General features: G+C 55.8%; 1 protein-coding gene across 1 annotated transcript in view; it reads left to right on the top strand.

Annotated features, from left to right (window-relative positions):
* MYO5B (myosin VB) overlaps positions 1 to 19,479 on the top strand; it is a 202,941-nt gene that overhangs the window by 153,374 nt on the left and 30,088 nt on the right. Inside the window, exons 21-27 of the mRNA XM_059707260.1 lie at positions 304 to 543; positions 5,380 to 5,613; positions 10,834 to 10,918; positions 11,994 to 12,142; positions 13,247 to 13,366; positions 15,376 to 15,516; positions 18,228 to 18,293. Coding sequence (XP_059563243.1) covers positions 304 to 543; positions 5,380 to 5,613; positions 10,834 to 10,918; positions 11,994 to 12,142; positions 13,247 to 13,366; positions 15,376 to 15,516; positions 18,228 to 18,293 — 1,035 coding nt within the window. The remainder of the gene's footprint in view (positions 1 to 303; positions 544 to 5,379; positions 5,614 to 10,833; positions 10,919 to 11,993; positions 12,143 to 13,246; positions 13,367 to 15,375; positions 15,517 to 18,227; positions 18,294 to 19,479) is intronic.

Raw genomic sequence — 19,479 nt, 5'->3', positions numbered from 1 at the left:
GCCAGGCCATGACCCAGAGAGGCTGAGCTACCTGGCTAGGTGGCCCCAAGTCCTAGCGTATCCGTCCACCAACTCACCCCTACACCTGTGGTTTGACAGCCACCTCCCTGCAGGCTTGCAGGCTGCAGACCTGTTCATAAAACAAACAGCCGTGAAAGCTTGAGCCTTAGGGAGGCCTGTTCTCTGAGCCTCCTAAAACCTAGGCTGACCGCGGCTCCACCCCACCTGCCCGGGTTCTGCGTGAGCCTCTCTCGCTCCCGTCCTGCAGTGGGAACCCACAGGTGTGTGCTTGTCCCCTGCCAGGTCCTCCGGGAGCACAAGGCCACCGTCATCCAGAAGCATGTGCGGGGCTGGGCGGCGCGCAGGCACTTCCTGCGGCTGCGGGGCGCGGCCATCGTCATCCAGTGCGCCTTCCGGATGCTCAAGGCCAAGCAGGAGCTGAAGGCCCTCAAGATCGAGGCTCGCTCAGCAGAGCACCTGAAGCGCCTTAACGTGGGCATGGAGAACAAGGTGGTCCAGCTGCAGCGGAAGATCGACGACCAGGTGGGTGCCGCAAGCTCCCACCCAGGGGTGCGGGTGGTGGGTGCTCCGGGGGCAGGTGTGACCGGGACCCACGGCTCCCTCGGGGAACCACATGCCAGGGGGGGGCCCAAGAGCGGGTATGTGTCCCCAGGGCGTCACCCTCTCCGCAGGAGTGGCTACGACTACGGCAGGCAGACTAGCAGCCCCGGGGATGTCCACGTCCTAATCCCCAGAGCCTATGTCGCCTCACAGAGTGAAAGATGGGGCGTGGAAGGGTGCGCACACACCCATGCACCCCCCTTCTGGTGTCCGAGTGGCCAGTCTTCCTCGTTCTCTCTTCAGAGCAGCTTTATGGACTGCTTCTCATACTTCGTCGGCTCGGTGAACAGAGGGTGACTTGGACACGTTGGATGCTGGGTTACGAGGGAGCAGTCTTGTGCCGATGGGGCCAACAGCCCCCACTGCCCTCGGGACTCTCTGGCCGCCTCCCACATGCCAGGCCCTGGGGTGGGTGTTTTATGTTCCCTCTCATCTGGTCCTCACACAACTCCATGAGGTCATTTTACAGATGAGGAAACTGTGGATCAGGGACATCGAGTACCTTGCCAAGGTCACAGAATTAGCAAGTTGTAGAACCAGCATTTCAACCCAGGTTGGTCGGATCCCACAGCTGCAAGGGTGAGGCTGATGTTTTCACCCCAAACGTCACTCAGCATGGTGTGGGGTGTGGAGGAAGAGGGAGAGTTAGAGCTGGGGTCACCGGGCATTGCTTGGGAGGCCACTTGGTTTTATTGTACCTTCTCTACGGTAAGTATTTTTAAGCTTCTCATGACCCAAATAGGGCAAGAAAATAAATGAGCCATTTACACCATAGTCAGCTGCCCAGAACAAGAGCCCAGAAGCAGTGCAGAGACCAGTAAAACGTGCCTGCTTCTCTGCTTGCAAAAAAAAAAAAAAATCTGACAAGAGACTGTATGTTTCTGTTCTGTGTGAGTTTCACTGGGTGTCTGGATTGGCAAGCAAGACAGAAAGCTCACGTGGGTAGAGGACACTTGGCACCTGCCTGCCACAATGTGCCAGGTTGGGAGAAGCGCCTCCACCTGGAGGGACAGGGGTGGACAGGAGAGGGCAGGTCCCTGGGACAGGCCATTGGGAAAATGCCAGCGCAGAGGAGACCTGTCTCTCATCGTTGACCATGTTTTCCATGATTGCTATTGTGTGTTAATCTCTGACCAGAAGAGATAATTGGGTCAGATTTTGCCACTGAACCTTCTGAGCAAAGTATAGTCCGGGGGACAAGCAGGCTTTGCTGGCGCGGCCGCACCCTGCTAGAAGCCCTGGGCACCGCCGGCCACCTCCCCCTGGGTTTCCAGGAGCCAGCCCTGCACTGGCGTTGCTGATTTCCAGAGTCGACTTGAGAGGTTAAAAATAGAGCTGGTATTTTACAGTTCACGTGCTTGAACATCCAAGGGAAGCAGATTTAAAAGGCCTATTTTTAAACAGAGCTTTTGCCTTGCGATTCCTGCTTGGCAAGCATCTGCGAGTGGTGGCAGGTGTTACCTCCCTGGCAGGGTGCCTGTGTGCAGAGGGTGGTCGGAGGAGAGGGGTAGGGTGGATGGGATCTTGCTTCCCTGTACCCCTCCCCATGTTGCCCGACTGTGCGCCAGTCGCTGTCCTCATATATGAACTCATTAAGCCCTCACCATAACCCTGTGAGATAATGTTAATATTGTTCACGTGGTAAACTGAGGCACAGGGTGGTTACGTAGCCTGCCCAAGGTCACACAGCGAGTAAGTAGCACGGCTGGCACTAAACTTTGGCCACCTAGTCCCACGGCATGTTCTGCCGCCTCCGACCAGCGCAGACAATACTGTCCTTGGGCTGGCTGGCCTTTCACAGCGGGTGTGTGACCCGGCGTCACAGAACACGCGTGGCCTCCTGTTGTGGGAGGGGGCATCCGTGTAATCCGTGGCACCAGCTCTTCAGAGGTTCGTGAGTTATCACAGCCTCTTAGCAGAAGGGCCAGCCGTTTGGAATGGACGCGTTCTTACTCCTTCCGTGATGCCTGGAACAGCTCAGGCTGCCCCCCTGATACACAGGGTTCCTAAGGCGGAGGAGAGGACACACGTGTGCTGGGGACGACTTAGGCCAGTGATGGCGAACCTTTTGAGCTCGGCGTGTCAGCATTTTGAAAAACCCTAACTTAACTCTGGTGCCGTGTCACATATAGAAATTTTTTGATATTTGCAACCATAGTAAAACAAAGCCTTATATTTTTGATATTCATTTTATATATTTAAATGCCACTTAACAAAGAAAAATCAACCAAAAAAATGAGTTCGCGTGTGTCATGGGTTCGCCATCACTGACTTAGGCGAAGCGTCTCAGAGTACTTTTCACAGCAGCACAGGGTCGTGGACGAACTCCCGGCTGGATGGAGGGAGGCCTGAGTTCTGTCTGTTATACCTGCACCCAGAGCTGACAGCTTGGGGTCATGGCCAGTCTCCAGTTGAGCCCTGAGTTCATTAGGGGGATCGGCCTAGATCTCAGCGATGCATGATGCCAGGATGTGGCTAAAGGAGTGAGTCCCACTCTTGGGGGAGGGGACACTTTCTAACCATATCCCCACCGCCAAGACGCCAGCAAGGGAGCAAACTGAAAAGTAAACCCAGGGCAAGGCTGGCACCCAAAGCTCATGTCTCAACTAGGGAAACACAACATTGGTGCCGAGCTCCAAGGAACAGGGAGGGGGAGTGGGGTCACCTGGGAGTTGTTGAAAGAGGAGGAGGAGAAGGAGGAGGAGGAGGAGGAGGAGGAGGAGGAGGAGGAGGAGGAGGAGGAGGAGGAGGAGGGCTGGCGCTGTCCTTGGTGCTGACGCTTCCTGTGGGTTTTTATGACACGTGAAGTAAATGAGCCACATCCTTCGCAGTATCCTTCAGCAATGAATACAGTGACCGTTTCTACCACCATTTTTTGCAGCAGCCCTGGTTGAAGCCTGTGGTGTGACATTTTTCAGCCAAAATGTTGTAACCTATGAACTCGGCTTTCTACCACTCCGGCTTTGCTTTACGCACAACATGTAGAGTGACTAGGCCAGTTGCACCTATAATTATTTTCTAAAATATTGTTATTGATTTTTGGAGAGAGAGGAAAGGAGAAGGAAAGGAAGGGAGAGGGAGAAAGGGAGAGAGAAACATTGATCGAATGCCTCCTGCATGCCCCCTACTGGGGATTGAGCCCCCAACCTGGGCACGTGCCCTGACTGGTGATCAAACTGGCAACCTTTTGGGGCACAGGATGACACCCAACCCACTGACCCACACTGGCCAGCACACATCTATAATTTTTTATAGGTCAAGTTTCTTAGACCTTTATGAATATACGGCTATATTTAAATATATTTTATCTGGAAAAGAAAAAACCCACACAAACATGGATTCAGTCAGTAGCCTTGTGAATTAATTTGATTCAGTACACGTAGCATGCGCTCAGTAAATATGTTAAATTAGCTGATGTTTGTGACTTACAAAAGCATCCATCTACATTTGAAAAACAGTGTGTTATAAGACACAGCTTTTGGCCTCCTGTGCCTTGGTTTTCTCAACTGTGAAATGGGCCTGTGAGTCAGCCTTACTACATAGGGGTTTTCTGAGGAGTGAATGAGTTAATACATGAACTCACGTAGTACAGAGCCTGCCCCATAGCAAGCGCCCCACTGAGTGCTGGTGCTGAGTGTGGAAGGTGTGGCTTCTCATATTGCATACTGTCTTGTGATGGTTTTCCTCCCTCCCCCCTGGCTGGGGACGACGAAGCTCTTGTGTATAGCTTGTCGGGTTGAGCATGGCACAGGGTAGCTGACTGTGGGCACAAGAGCGCTCCAGTCCAGCTCACCTGCCCGGCAGCCCGGGTGCGGTACTGCCCTGAGGAAGGGGTGTCTCAGGCGTGAGGTCCCATGGCGGGCATGGCAGCGAATGGGTCCAACAGCTGTTCTGCTCCTCACTGCTTTCCGTGGAGCTTAATTTCTGGCGTCAATGAGCATTGATTCCTGATGCCCAGCTTACTGGTGTTTTAGCCAGTAGCTCTGTTCTCCGTGGAGCTCCCGCGGGCGGTCATTGTGACTATTTGCTGAGTGTGTGGGGAGCCCCACTTCTCTCTCCGCATTGCCCGCTGACCCTCGGCTCCTGTAGCACCGATTTGCCCGTGTTTACACGGGTGCACAACACTGGCCTGGGCCCTCAGTGCTCCCTCCACGTGAGCTCAGCCAGCATCCATGTCCCTGGCCCCCCACACCTGCACCAGGCCCATGGGGGCGAATGCTTCTCACTGAGGGGGCACGTGACCTGTGGGGTGCGGCCTGGACGGTTCTGCCAGAGCCGGGGCCCTGCAGGGCGAGCTGACAGGTGGTGAGGGTCCTGGGGCTCCTTGGGAGAGGGCGGGAAGGGGTCCTTTGTCTCCGAGCCAGAGATTAGGTTGCAGCTCTTTGTGCCGCGAGCCCCAGGGTAGGAGGGCAGGTGACAGCAGGGAGTCCTGCAGAGCCGCGAAGGACCAGGACCGGGAAGCAGCTGCGCCGTTCCCACCACCTGAACACCAGGCCCAGGGTCTGTCCCGCGGGCTCAGCGCCCCACTGCCCGGGGCGCCCCCTGAGCATCCGTGCTGGTGACTTCTGTTTCCCTCTCGCCCTCCCCGCCCCACAGAGTTTCGTCAGGGACTTGCCAGGAGGCACACGAGCATGCAGGGACTGTGAGGTGTAGTTCCACCTTGAACCATCCTTTTTATTTCTAATCGCCTTCATGTATTTTCCGGCCAGATAACGCTGCTCTCCGCCTCTTCCCCCCTCTCCCTGTGTCTCCCCTCAGAACAAAGAGTTCAAGACGCTGTCGGAGCAGCTGTCTGCGGCCGCCTCCGCCCACGCCATGGAGGTGACGAAGCTGAGGAAGGAGCTGGCCCACTACCAGCAGAGCCCCGGCGGGGACGTGGGCCTGCGGCTGCAGGAGGAGGTGGAGAGCCTGCGGACGGAGCTGCAGAGGGCCCACTCGGAGCGCAAGATCCTGGAGGACGCCCACAGCCGGGAGAGCGACGAGCTGCGGAAGGTACAGTGGCGGTGGCAGTGGCGGCGGGCCCTAAGGGCGGCTGGTGGGGGCTGGCCGCGCACGTCCCCTCCAGGCGACGCTCCTTCACGCTGTGGGGTGGCCTCTCGGGGGCTGTCCGCATGCTGACCGTCCCTCTGTGCTCGATGTCAGGTGCCCTCAGTCCTGGGTGAGTTTCTGCCATGAGCTGAGGGGTGCACACGCTGGCTTTGGGGTCTCCGCGTCCGCCCCGCGGCCTGAGTCCTCGCCGGCAGGGGGACGTGCAGAGGCAGTGGCTTTCTTCTCCGCGTGGCCTGCAGGGCTGGCAGGCAGCCTCCACACGCCCCTGTTCGTCCTCAGTTGCCGGGAGCCGGTCCATGCTTGCTGTTTCAAGGGACCTGGCATATATGGCATACTGTTCTTAATATGTTTGCTCACCTTCTTGGCACTATGTGTTTTAACCAAGGTCTCTGAGAAAGGTTGTTTCCCCAGGTAGGGATTTTCCCCTGAAGTTAAGGAGGGAATAAAACCTCTTAACTAAGTGCCAGGCGGGTAATTAATCACTGTAACTACGAACAATCATGCTTGAGCTACATAATCTTTACTCCCTGGAATGGAGATAAGAAACGCCCTAACCTTTGGAATAGAGATTGATAGGATTGGAATCAACTGGTATAAATACAGATGTAAGAAGACAGAACTTAGAAGACAGAACCAAGAGAGACAGAACCTAGGCACAGAACCTACACAGAACGTTCTCTAGAGACAGAAGAACTTCGCTGGAGAGAACATGGCAAAAGATCCTGGACAGAAACTGGCCTCAGAACCTAGAGACAGAACCTAGCGAGAGAACATGGCAAAAGATCCTGGACTGAACCTGACTACAGAAATTGGCAAGAGAACCTGACTAGAACCTGGTGACAGAACCTGGCTGGAGAACCTAGTGAGGGAACATGGCTACAGAACCTAGCAAGAGAACATGGACACAGAACCTGGCTGGAGATCCTACCCAGAACTTCGCTGGAGATCCAGACCAGAACTTGGCTGGAGATCCTGGCTAGAGATCCTGGCTAGGCTGCTGATCAACTGAACGCTGTCTCCGTGTCATTCCTTCTTCGCCGACTCCGTCCACACCTTTGGGGACCCCTGGACCTGCTGGGGTTGGACCCCGGCACTCAGTCCTCGCCACTAGGGAGTTTGCCTCACCCCAGTGTTGATGGTTTCCGTCTGACTCGCCCACTCTGGTCGGGGTGCTCGCCCCATAAGATAGATCTTCCTGGGATGGACCCCCACACCCATCTCCAAAGTCAGGATGCGAACACTCCCGTCTCCACTCCCAGGGGAGCTGTTCAGACCAGGCCTGCCCCGATTGCCGCGGGAGGCTTCCACGGACCCGGGACCCTGCTCCTCTCTCCCACACTCCACAGTGACGGGACTGCCGCACCACTCCATCCTTTGGGGTGAAGTGTGTTGTGCTGGGAACACGGGACCACAGCCCGTCACCTGCCAACCATGGCACCTTTTGTCCATTGACCCTTAGGAACTGGTGGATGGTAACCCTTCCACGTGGATAAAAACAAGAAGGGGCGTCGAGGCAGGAGAAGGGGCCAGGTTAGAACTGGAGACTTGAGACTGGTGCCGCTGGGAGAAAGGGAAAAGGGGGTTCCCTCAGGGGGCCAGTCAGATAAGACACAGGACATCCATTTACCCAGCAGATCCACAACATGAGGTCTCCCGTTTCCACCCCACAGAGAACCCTGACTCAACCCCCAGCCTCCTGCCTGGCTGCCCCAGGGCACTGTGACTGGGGACTCAGCACACTGTTTTTAAAAAATATATTTTTATTGCTTTCAGAGAGGAACAGAGAGGGAGAGAGAGAGATAGAAACACAATATTGAGAGAGAGTCATTGATCAGCTGCCTCCTGCACGCCCCCTAATGGAGATCTAGCCCTTGACCAGAATCAAACCCGGAACCCCTCAGTCTGCAGGGTGACGCTCTATCCACTGAGCCAAACCAGCCAGGGCTCAGCACACTTTTAAACATCCATGTCTCCATCCAGGGGAGCCTGCGGTTTCTTACAAAAATCTCTCTGGGCAGAGCAAAATGGAGAAATGGACACCCTGCCCCTCTCCTTTAAAAAAAGTGTTACTGTGTCCTAGGACTGCGTTGACCTAGGCCAGTGATGGCGAACCTATGACTCGCGTGTCAGAGATGACATGCGAACTCATTTTTTTGGTTGATTTTTCTTTGTTAAATGGCATTTAAATATATAAAATAAATATCAAAAATATAAGTCTTTGTTTTACTATGGTTGCAAATATCAAAAAATTTCTCTATGTGACACGGCACCAGAGTTAAGTTAGGGTTTTTCAAGATGCTGACACGCCGAGCTCAAAAGGTTCGCCATCACTGCCCTAGGTCTTACAGACGATGAGAGTCTGGAACTGGCACGAAGAGGAAATTCGAGGACGCTGCGAGCATGGGAACAGTCGATGCCGAGGCAGAACCAGCGCGGCACCTTCCCTGACCCCAAACGTGCAGGTCCCAAGCTGGTACCAGGAGCACAACGGGTATAAGACGATTCATTAAGTGCAATGTCCGCCTCTCTCCAGGAAGAGAAAAACGTGGAAGCAAAATTTATCCCTTCTCTAGGGCCTCCAGAGCCTCTTTATTCCCGAGGCCGGGGGTGTGAGGGGGCGGCTGGCGTTTTCCCCTCCACCTTCGGGGCCTAGTCAGGGCTTCATGTTTATCAAAGGCACGGAGTCCGATCCTGGCAAACGCTGAGTAACCAGCCAGCGGTTCCCCCGGCTTGTCCAGGGCCTGCTCAGCGCTGAGCGAGCCGACCGCCGGGGGATGTTTAACGGATGGATTTGGAATTTCTGTCTGCACATGTTGTGTCAGAACCGGCATCCAGGAACTTGGGGCTCCTCACCGTGACAATCCTCATTGTCAGGCTGCGGCTGCCCTGCCGTGGCTGCGGGAGCCCAGGGCCCCTGGGCCTGTCCTGTCTGCTGGGTGGTAGGTGCGCGGCATCTAAGACGCGGTCACAACCGTGGCCGGTGAGCCTTCCTGACCGTCAGCGTCCAGCTGTTCGTTCCACGGCGTCTGCCAGCTCCTTTGCATCTGGCTCGCTCTCCAGTGCAAACACCGAACTTGAAAAGATTAAGTCGAGAGAAAACAAAAGCCCAGCGCTACATCTGTGTCCCCAGAGATGAGCTGGGAGAGGCGGGACATTCGTTTCATTTCACTTCCCCGGGCGCCGTGAGCCTGACAGGAGCAGGTTTGCCCAGCGTTGGCTCTGGCGGTCTGTCCCAGGTCACCTTTGAGAGGTGGAGACACTCCCAGGAATACTGCCTGTGAGAGTCAAGGTCTCCCCCCCCCCCCCCCCCACTTATCCTGCTGAGGGGAACGCTCCTGGTTCTTGTTAAGTGTCCTTTTCTGCCGTCCGCATCCCTGACAGCTCGCAAAGGGGGCCGTTTGGCTGCAGAAGTCTGTCACCTGCTCTGTCTGCCAGCACACTCCCCACGCCAGGCAGCTGGGAAGGCAGAGTGGCCAGTGCCCGGGAGGTGTGACTGGGGAAGCATTGTCTGCCCCCCGGGACGCAGAGCCGAGGGTGGGACCGTCCCTCCTGCTGTCTGTCTGCCGGACCGACCGCAGGCAGGCTCTGGGCCCACCTCCAGAACCACTCAGGCAGGAGGAACGGCCACGCTCCCCGCGCCACTTTGATGTATGGCTCAGAACAGCAGCGCCAGCGCCTTGGCCGCCAGCCTCCGCGCATCAAGCCTGGCGGGAGGTGGGGGAGGAAATGAGGCTCCCGCACACAGAGGACTCCTGGGGTGTGCGCTGACCTGGGTCTCCTATAGGCAGTCCGGGCGGAGGTCCTGGACCACGGCGGCTGCAGGGAAGTGAGGTGATGCCGGGCGCACTGGGAGGAATGGAGCTTCGTGTCCCGCCCAGTGGTGAGGCATTGGCTCTGACTGGTCGGAGGACGTGTTCCATTTCCAAGGGATGTGACTGTCCTCGGGGTGCCCAGAGGACAGTGACGAGGATCGGGGGGGGACCTGGGGAGGCTTCTCAGGTGACACCTTCGTGGTGAGCCATCTGCCTGCTCAGAGCGCGGTTAGGGGAAGCAGGGTCCCAGTTCCGTGGTCGCGTCCTTCCCAGCCTGCTGTGACAGCACCCCCGGCCCCGAGGTCAGCCAGGTCCGGGGGACAGCCTGTTCCTGGCCGCCTGACCTTCAGGCCCCACTCTAGGCTCCATGTGGAAGGACCCCCCACGTGGATGCTTCTGTCACTGGTTTCCGTGACTTGGCTTGGCATCTAGGAAAGGAAAAGGCAAGCTATCCCGATGATTTGCCAAACTAATTTGAAGGCGCTCATGAAGCCATTGGGGGTGAACTGCCTCCAATAATAGCAAGTTAGATGCCCTTAAAGAATGATCTTCCTGTGTAGTATGTGCCTCCTGGAGGATTACAAAGACTTGCTTCTATGTTTCCTTCAGATTTTTATAGTTTTAACGCTTACCTTTAGGTCTTGGAAACATTTTAAGCTTATTTTTGTATGTGGTGTGAGGTAGGAGTTCGATTTCATTCTTTCGTTGGTGAAAATCCAGTTGTCCCAGCCACGTTTGTTGAAAAAAAAATTTCTTTCCTTATTGACTTATAATGGGGGCTTTAGTTCTGGATTTCGGTTCTTGCCATTGATCCCTGTGTCTCTTCTTATGATAGCTTCACACTATCTTATTACTATAGTTTTGTAGTAAGTTTTAAAATTATAAGTGTGAGTTCTCTAGTGCTTTTTCAAGATTATTTTGCCTGTTCTGGATCCCTAGATATTCCATGTGATTATTCAGATCAGCTTGTCAGTTTTTGCAGCAAAGCCAACTGGGATCTTGCCGAGGGCCTGAGAAGGCAGGGGAGCTTGGGGTTTTGTGGGCACCAGGAGACCCTAAACTGTGATGAGCTCGACTGTCTTGTTTTAACCAGTTAACTGCCACGATATTTTGAATTTAATTAAAAAGGTCCTCTGCTTGTGTCTGTAGATGCTTATGGTATACAGATGGTTAATGGACTTTGTCTTTCATTGCACATTTTCCCTGGAAAGGAAAGCACCTTTTCCCTGGTTCCATTTTCTTACATCAAAAGAGCATTTGAACTCAACCGGCTGAAAGTCGGACCCCACAAAAGGAGCCTCGCCTTTGCCAGCTTCTGGGGAAACACGTGCTCTGTGATCCTCTCTTTCAGCGCGTCGCAGACCTGGAGCAGGAAAACGCTCTCTTGAAAGATGAGAAAGAACAGCTTAACCACCAAATCCTGAGCCAGTCGAAAGGTAAGCTCCAAAGAGCTCGAGTCTTCACGGTGAGCTTTCATCTCTTTCCCGGGGCGATCTCCCCGGGCGCCCAGCCCGCGTGGGTTCGTCAGGGCTGCAGTGGGAAAGGAAGGGGCTTCTGTCGACGGGAGGTGCAGGAGGAGGGCCCTCCGTTTCAGGCGGAGACACACGGGTAACGGACAGTGTAGTGCCTGGGGCTTGGAGTCAGGGAGGCCTCAGAATGACTCCGCCGTCCCTCCTGCGGGCCTTGAGCAGTGCCGTCCTCGGCCTCTCTGTCTGCAGAATGGACATCCGGCACAGAGCTGCGGGGCTCAGGGAGGAGTAGAGACTGCGCCCGAGCCACTTACGCTGGTGATGGCCACGCAGCGAGCACTCGGGGGCCAGTGGCTGCTGCTGTTAAATTCCTCATTAGCATCACCGTTCCTGCCCGTGCTTCCTTCTACCGGGGGGGGGGGGGGGTCATCTGTTTCCGTTTGCTGAGGAGAGGGTTGTGGGTCACATCCAGGTCACCTGTCTCAAGCACCCACCAGCCCCTCGGGTGCTCTCACCCATAGAGGAGCAGTGGGGTCCCAGCCCCGGTTCTCGCCTGACTCAGTGTGGCCTCCAGCAGATCTCTCTTCCCCCTGTCGCCCTCCTGCCCCCCGCCCCCCCAGTAATACGTTTTGGTGCGAGAAAAGCCCCCTAACCTTTGGCCTCATTGCCTCATTGCCTTGAAGCTCCCTGAACTCCAGGAACTAGAAAGACCCGGAACAGGAGAGAAATCAGGAACAAAGCCCAGGTTCTTGCAGGGATGCTCCAGCAGCCGCTGGTGTGTCCGGCCAGGGAGCCGACCCGTGTGCTGCCTGGTCTGCCCCCCACGCCCCACGGGCAGGTCGGCTTTCTCCCCCCTTAAAGCGTAAGCCGCTAGAGCAAGCTTTCCCGGGCTGGGAGGCAGGTGAGGGCGCTGGGTCAGCTCGCCGTGTCTGTGCCAGGGGCTGGCATGGCAGCCTTTGACAAGAGACCGACCGTAGAGCATGAGTCAGAACACGCGTGGGGATGTTCCGGGTGTTCTGAAGGATGCGTGTCTTGCTTCCAGATGACTTGGCCCGCGGCTCCGCCCAGGAGAACCTGCTGGTGAAGAGGGAGCTGGAGGAGGAGCGGTCCCGGTACCAGAATCTCGTGAAGGAGTACTCCCGGCTGGAGCAGAGATACGACAACCTCCGGGACGAGATGACCATCATAAAGGCAAGGAGGGCGGGCGGTTCTGCTGCCCCTCCGGCTTCCCCGCCTGGTCTCGGGCAGCTCCAGCCCCGGGCAGCGTCCGACACGCGAGGCTCGGGCATCTGTGTGGTGTCCGTGTCCCGGCCTTTCCTGGGAGGCATCACAGAGGAGAGCTGGGCCGGCTGTCACGCCCCAGGACGGGGCCTTTCCCGGCTCTGGGATCTCCCCGAGGTCTCAGGAGTGTCAGTGGATGTGTTCTCTTTCGTTTCCTCTTCGGGGAGCATCCATGTTGCCTTAGTAACAGAGCGGGGAGTTCTGACCGCGGCTGCGGTTGTGTGCACACTGAGAGGTCCCGGTGTCTGGTCGTTTCCCCTAATCGTTGACGAAATGCTCTCCACGTGGAAATGTCATATTTCACGACTTGTCATGGTTTCTCACCACCTACAAACACTCCCTCCAGAAATGCACATTCAAGCAAGACTGACTAGTTCCGTGGTCGGCCAAACGTGTGGCTCTTTGGCCCCTCGAGTGTGGCTCTTCCTAAGCCTTAGGAGTACCCTAATTAAGTTAATAACAATGTACCTACCTATATAGTTTAAGTTTAAAAAATTTGGCTCTCAAAAGAAATTTCAATCGTTGTACTGTTGATATTTAGCTCTGTTGACTAATGAGTTTGCCGACCACTGGACTAGTTAATTGCGTAGAAACCATGAAGAGAAGCTGCATAGGAATATAGAAATCTAAAATGTTGCTACCAAGATCAGTTTCCACTCTCAAAGCCAAATCAGATGAGGGGGTGGAGGGGCGGGGAGGCATTTTTAAATGAACAGTATAGACGGTAGCCTCTATTTCTAATAAGATGACCGTTTTCATAAGCCAGTTGGTGGAGGCAGGTTGACGTGGGGCCTGAGGGCAGGTTTGGGGGCGGGGTCCTGGGACAGGACTGTGCTCTTTCTGCAGGACAGGGGTGGGGGGAGAGGGAGGGGAGGGTTGTATTTCGTTAAGAGACCAGGGAACCCAGCGCTCACCAGCGAGGCAGAGTCTACCTCCAGTGCCTCCTTTCGTGGAAAGTCACAGTTCTTAGCACATTAGCTCATTTTCACTTTTCACATTTGTCTCCTGAAACAGCAAACCCCAGGCCACAAGCGGAACCCGTCAAACCAAAGTAGCTTAGAATCGGATTCCAACTACCCCTCCATCTGCACGTCTGAGGTGGGCGACACGGAGGACGCCCTGCAGCAGGTGGAGGTGAGCGGCAGGCCTCGCCCTGTGCCCAGGCGGGGGAGCCCCACAGGGGTTTACTCTTCGGGTGGTGGTGACCAGAGTCCCAGGGGGCTCGCTCCCGACAGCAGGCCCTTGGGCTGCAGTGACGTACAGACGATACTCTGGAGTGAGCAGGCCGTGCAAAACAGTGCATCGCTGTTGGACGCACTGCCGTCTGCCTTGCCCGCCCTCCAGGAAGGAAGGAAGGAGGTAGGGCCGGGTGCCTCTTGCAAAGCCGAGGAGCGACTGCAGGGACGTGAAGTGACACAGAAGGAACAGCTCAGCCATTAGAATGGGTGTAATTGATTGTTCCCACTCAGTGCATACTGTAGTATCATAAATGCGCAAGAACGTTTTCCTCCCTGACTCAGAGGCTGGATAACACTCGGAGGACAACACATACTAATCATTTTGACTGTATTTTTGTCAGTAATGGCCTCTTAGAATCGCTACATAATGTACACACCGTGGATTTATCAGTCGATGTGTAATTTTGTCAAAGGTACAAAGACACAGTTTTTCCTCCGGCCTTTGAAAAGGAGAAAACCGCAAGCGTATGAACCTTAGGGAGTAGGTGAAGGTGGGTGTGGGGGAGGGGCAGTTATAGCAGCGTGTGTGTGTGTGTGTGTGTGTGTGTGTGTGTGTGTGGAGCACGCCTGTGCTGGGTGTTGCGGGCAGGTGCTGGGGAAACAGCGGTGACAGAGCGTGAAAGGTCCTGGGCACATGGCGCTCGTCTGATGGGGAATGGACGGTAATGAGCTGATGGAGGAAGTCTGTGATATAATTGCAGGCACAACAGTGCTGTCAGCAAAAATAAAGGTTACGAGAGTGAGTGATGGAGTAAAGAACAGGAGAGCCCGGCCAGCGTGGCTCAGTGGTTGAGTGTCGACCTATGAACCAGGAGGTCACAGTTTGATTCCCAGCCGGGGCACATGCCCAGGTTGCAGACTCAATCACCAGGGCGGGGGGGGGCGGCGTGCAGGAGGCAGCCAGTCAATGATTCTCTCTCATCATTAATGTTTCTATCTCTCCCTCTCCCGTCCTCTCTGAAATCAATAAAAATACTTAAAAAATGATTTAAAATAAAAAAGAATAGGAGGATAGAAAAGGAGGGCCTTGGAATAAAAGTACAGTTTGTTGTTTGCCATCTGCACTTAGTAGGCATTTTATAAAGGCTGGCTTCAGGCCTTGGTTTTGCCACTGCACTCGCAGTCAGCCTGGACTCTAGATGCACCACCCATGGGTGTGTGTGTGTGTGTGGCCATCACGTGCAGACAGGAGCACTTCCGTGTGGGTGTATGGCCAGAGCAGCAGGCACAGTCCTGGCTGTGCACTAAGCCCTCATTAAATGCTGGGCAAGCCAAATTCCATTGTCACATATGTCCATACATGTGCTTAAAAGATCCACATGGATAGGCTCATCCAGATACACCCCACATGTGATAGAGCCCAGGAGGGGAACCCCGGGCGTGGATCTAAGGGGAAATGTGGGGACTGGAGCTGTGAGAGCTGCAGGAACAGGGGGTCCGGGGCAGGGCGCCTGCTGGCGGTTTCCAGGCACAGTTGTGGGGGTGGCAGCCCACCTGGCGCGATTGGTAACCACACTGGTTCCTCATCAGGAAGCGGACGTCCCGAGTTTTACGGTTCCTCTGGGATGAGACTGTTTTCCAGAAGGGAGCTCTTTTAACTTCCAAATGAAATGGCTGTGTCTTCATCTGTTTGTTCCGGGATATATGACCAGTCATCTTACGTGGCTCACACGGGAGGAATGTAAATGGCTGAGACTCAGATGTTACGCAGACAGAAATGCGCCCGGAGCACGATGTTCACACGAGAAGTGATGGCCGGTTGGGGCTGGCTTTGTACCCGAGACGTGGATTGCTGTTTGGGAGGAGAGAGGGGACAGCGAGGCGGCGGGAGGCAGTGAGGTGCTGTGCGTCCCCTGGGGCACTTCTCCTAAGGCCTCCTCTTTCCCGCTCCGTCCTCCTCCGAAGGAAACCGGCCTGGAGAAGGCGGCCCTGGACATGACGGTCTTCCTGAAGCTGCAGAAGCGCGTGCGGGAGCTGGAGCAGGAGCGGAGGAAGCTGCAGGCGCAGCTGGAGAGGAGAGAGCAGCAGGATGGCAGGAAAGTCCAGGTGCGGAGGCTGCGGCCGCAGAGCCCGCTCCCAGGGGCTCAGCGGGGGTGTCGCCCTGTGGGTCTCAGAGAGGAACTTTGTCTTGTGTTAACGTCATAATTGCACGTGTGCCACCCACATCACCCCCGTTGGACGGAAGTAAGGGTTACAGTGCCCCCAGGGCAAAGGGTTCCAGTGGCGAGGCCAGCGGGGAACTGTGGCCTCGTCACCCACTTGGGAAGTGGAGCAGGGTGTGTGGCTAAAGTATAAATACGAGAAGTGAGATCAGAGCAGAGAACATCGAGTGCCCCTTCCCGGCTGCATCCAGCCCCATTGGGCGGGCAGCCCAGCTTGCATCACCCCCCTCCTTCCCACGACCACCCTCACCACAGCCATTATCTCAGTGGCTTGTGTGGAAGCCTTAGCGTCCCCAGACATGCCATTCGCTCCAAAGCAAGGCCCCGCTGGGCACCTGAATGCATATTTGAAGTGTTCACTGAGTGAGAGGAGATAAAGGTGTAAGAGGAAGCCCCAGCCATGAGGAATCTGTAAGCTAGTTCGGGAGGACCGGGTAAAGCAGGGGGAATAGGAAATAGCATTGTCGTGCTGAAGTAACTATGGGTGGGTACAAATGGGAGCTGAGGGTGACATGGGGGAGAGCCGTCTGCTATTGCTGGGGAGGGATAGGGACCCTCTAAGGCAGTGGTTCTCAACCTTCTGGCCCTTTAAATACAGTTCCTCATGTGGTGACCCAACCATAACATTATTTTCGTTGCTACTTCATAACTGTCATGTTGCTACTGTGATGAATCGTCATGTGAATATCTGATATGCAGGGTGGTCTTAGGCGACCCCTGTGAAAGGGTCATTCGACCGCCAAAGGGGTCGCGACACACAGGTTGAGAGCCGCTGCTCTAAGGGATGCAAGGCCGTTTCCGACACGGGTCATATCCTTAGCTGACCTCACAGTGGGTTTGTCAAGGGCCTCCAGCCTGTTCTCAGACCCGAGTTACCCATTGTGGGGGTTCGACCGTTCCCCCCCCAGCCCCACCTCCCCCTGCTCCCCTTACACAGTCTCCTTCTGCAACACCTGACTTCCCTTCCCGATCGGATGTGTCGCTGATGCTAGTTCATTCCTGGGGCTCCCTGAGCCGTAAGCAGGGAGGGGAGGTAAACCTTGCTTGATGGATTTAAGTGTCTCGGGGGGGGGGGGGGCTGGGTTCCAACTGACAAGGGAAAAGATTAGGTTTATAAATGACTCCTCAGTTAGAAGCGAAGCTGCCCTGACAGGTGAGCGCAGATCAGATATATTCAAAGCTGCGCGGACGGCAGCGGACGGTGCCTGGCACGCAGGTTTCCAGCCCACCCGGCTACCCCTAGGACTCGCTCCCCGGTCCCCACCACGGAAAGGCCTAGTCATTCTGAAATCCTGGCTTTACATCTTCTGTTTGTCTGGATACCAAATGAGAAAGGGCATCTCTTTGACCCGGCAAGAGTCGGAGCTGAAGGTGTGGCCCACAGCCCTGTGGATGCACCGAGGGTCTCTCTTCAAGGGGAACAGCCTTGTCTCCCACGGGGCTTAGTAAGAGGGGGTGGGGGGCGGGGTGGGGGGTGATGGACCCCTCTGCAGCACCCCGAGACCAGGCTTTCTGAGGACGTGCCCTTGGACCTGCCCTGGGTCCCAAGAACCCTGAGGGTCTTTGTTCTGGAGAGAGATGTCCGGGGTCTCAGCTACAGAGCCCAGCCTTTGCAGAAGGGATGCCAGGATGTCTGGGATGTACCTCCGTGTGGGAGTGACTGTGCCTGCCCTGAGGAGGGCCTCGGCGACAGCCAGCCCGGCTGTCCCCTTCCCATCTGCCCGGCTCCCTCTCCCAGGCCTGGCAGTCACCTGGGTCACACCCACAAGCCCCCGAGTCCTGGTGTCACACAGCACTGGCTGAGCTGGGTGGGGGGGCAGGGGGGGAGGGCGCCTGCCACCCTGTCTGCTGTGGGGTGGATGAGGAAGTGGGCTCCTCCCCAAGGGCTCAGAGATGTAACTGGGGAAACAGAATACACATGTGCACACACGCCCCCTTCACCTGAGTAGCTCGGGTTTCACCTCATTAACAATTACATCATTATGATGCGTTAATTAACCTCTTAAACAAGGACCTGAGTCTCACAGTGCTAGGTGCCCGGGGCTGCCGAAACAAAGCACCACAACAGGAACTTCCTGTCTCGAGTTCCGGGGGCCGGAGGTCAGGAATGAAGGTGTCTGCGGGGCCGTGTTCCCGGGAGGCTTCGGGGAGCCTGTTCCTCGCTCTGTCTGAGCTGCGGCAGCTCACCTCTGGCATCCTGGCATCTGTCTGTCCTCCCTTCCTTAAAGGACAGCCCTAGTGGATGAGGCCCATCCTAATGCCTGCATCTTAACTGGATAACATCTGCAAAGACCTGGTTTCCAGACTAGGTGACAGTCAACAGGGGTTGGGATTTCATCCTATCTGTTGGGGGACTGAACCCCTACCAGGGTGTTACACATATTCAGGTGCCTGTGAGCCTCATGGAGTAAAGTTGGGGGGCTGGGGAAGAGGCTTATGGAGCGCCTCCTGGTGGCCTGAAGTGGCGAGCTGCGTGTGGCGGGTGGGGAGGGAGCACACGTGTGGGGGGGGGGGGCTGGGAGGGGGGGGGCGGGGGAAACAGTTTGACCACAGCTGGGCGTCTGTGCTCACCTTTCTGCCACTCTGTCCGGGCAGGTGGAGCCACCAAAGAACGACATCGACCTGGACCAGGACACAGATCTAGCCTACAATACGCTGAAGGTGAGGCTCAGACTCCCGCCGGGGAGGTTCCCATAAGGCTGCTGATAAGCAGGGCCATACGCACACCATGTCCTCCAAATGAAGGGAATTTTGTTTTTACTACGAGGAGCTGTCATATATGTTAACAGGAAACTGTTCCCTCCTTCTGACCCCAAACCTGGGGTTTTCCACACCAAGCAATTGTCCACGTCTCTGTGGATGCCCAGGTGTCCTGCCACTGACCTCCTCTCTGGCCCTGACTGCCTGAATCGGCACAGACCCCGGGCTGGGGGCTCAGCCCCACAGGACTGCCCCCACTTCAGACGCCATCACATTGCGGCTCCCAGGTTGCCCACGCTTCCGTCCATCTTGCCTACAAATCAGCGCCCCCCCCCCCCCCCGCACCCCCTTCCAGGTTCGGTCATTTGTGAGAACAGCTCACAGAACCCAGGAAAGCCCTTTGCTGGTTTCGCATAAGGATGCTGTGGCCGATGGAAGGGGGCAGAGGACGGGTATGAGGGGGAGATGGAAGGGGGCAGAGGACGGGTATGAGGGGAGATGGGCACCTCCGCGGCCTCTGCAGTCCCAGCCCTGCCAGCACCTCGTGTGCTCACAGCCCCAAGCTCTCCACCCCATCGTTTAAGGTTTACATGGTGCTTCCATCGCATAGGCCCGATTGATCAGTTTATTGGTATTTAAGGCAATCTCCAGGCCCTCCCCCTCCCTTTCTGGAGGTCAGTGGGTGGGGCTTTCTAATCACAAGGTTGGCTCCTCTGGCAGCCAATCCCCATCCTCCAAGAGTCACCTCATTAGCATACACACTCAGGATGTGACAAAAGAATTTTAGAGGCTCTGTGCCAGGAACTGGGGCCAGAGACTCAATACGCATTCCTTTTTCTTTTTTAAAAAAAAATATTTTTATTGACTTCAGAGAGGCAGGGAGAGGGAGAGAGAGAGAGAAACATCAATGATGATAGAGAATCACCAATTTTCAGCCTCCTGCACGCCGCCCACTGGGGACTGAGCCGGCAACCCAGACACGTGCCCTTAACCAGAATCGAACCCGGGACCCTTGGGTCCACAGGCCGACACTCTATCCACTGAGCCAAACCAGCGAGGGCATGAATACACATTTCTTATGTCACATGTCTTGCCTGCCGGATTCGGTTTCAGTTCTAATAAAATGTGGCCAGTGGGATAAAACCAC

This window comes from Myotis daubentonii, chromosome 8, assembly GCF_963259705.1.
Source record: "Myotis daubentonii chromosome 8, mMyoDau2.1, whole genome shotgun sequence".
NCBI classification, from domain to species: domain Eukaryota; kingdom Metazoa; phylum Chordata; class Mammalia; order Chiroptera; family Vespertilionidae; genus Myotis; species Myotis daubentonii.
The sequence above is the reverse complement of the archived record's forward strand: the minus strand, read 5'-3'. Positions and strand labels throughout refer to the sequence as shown.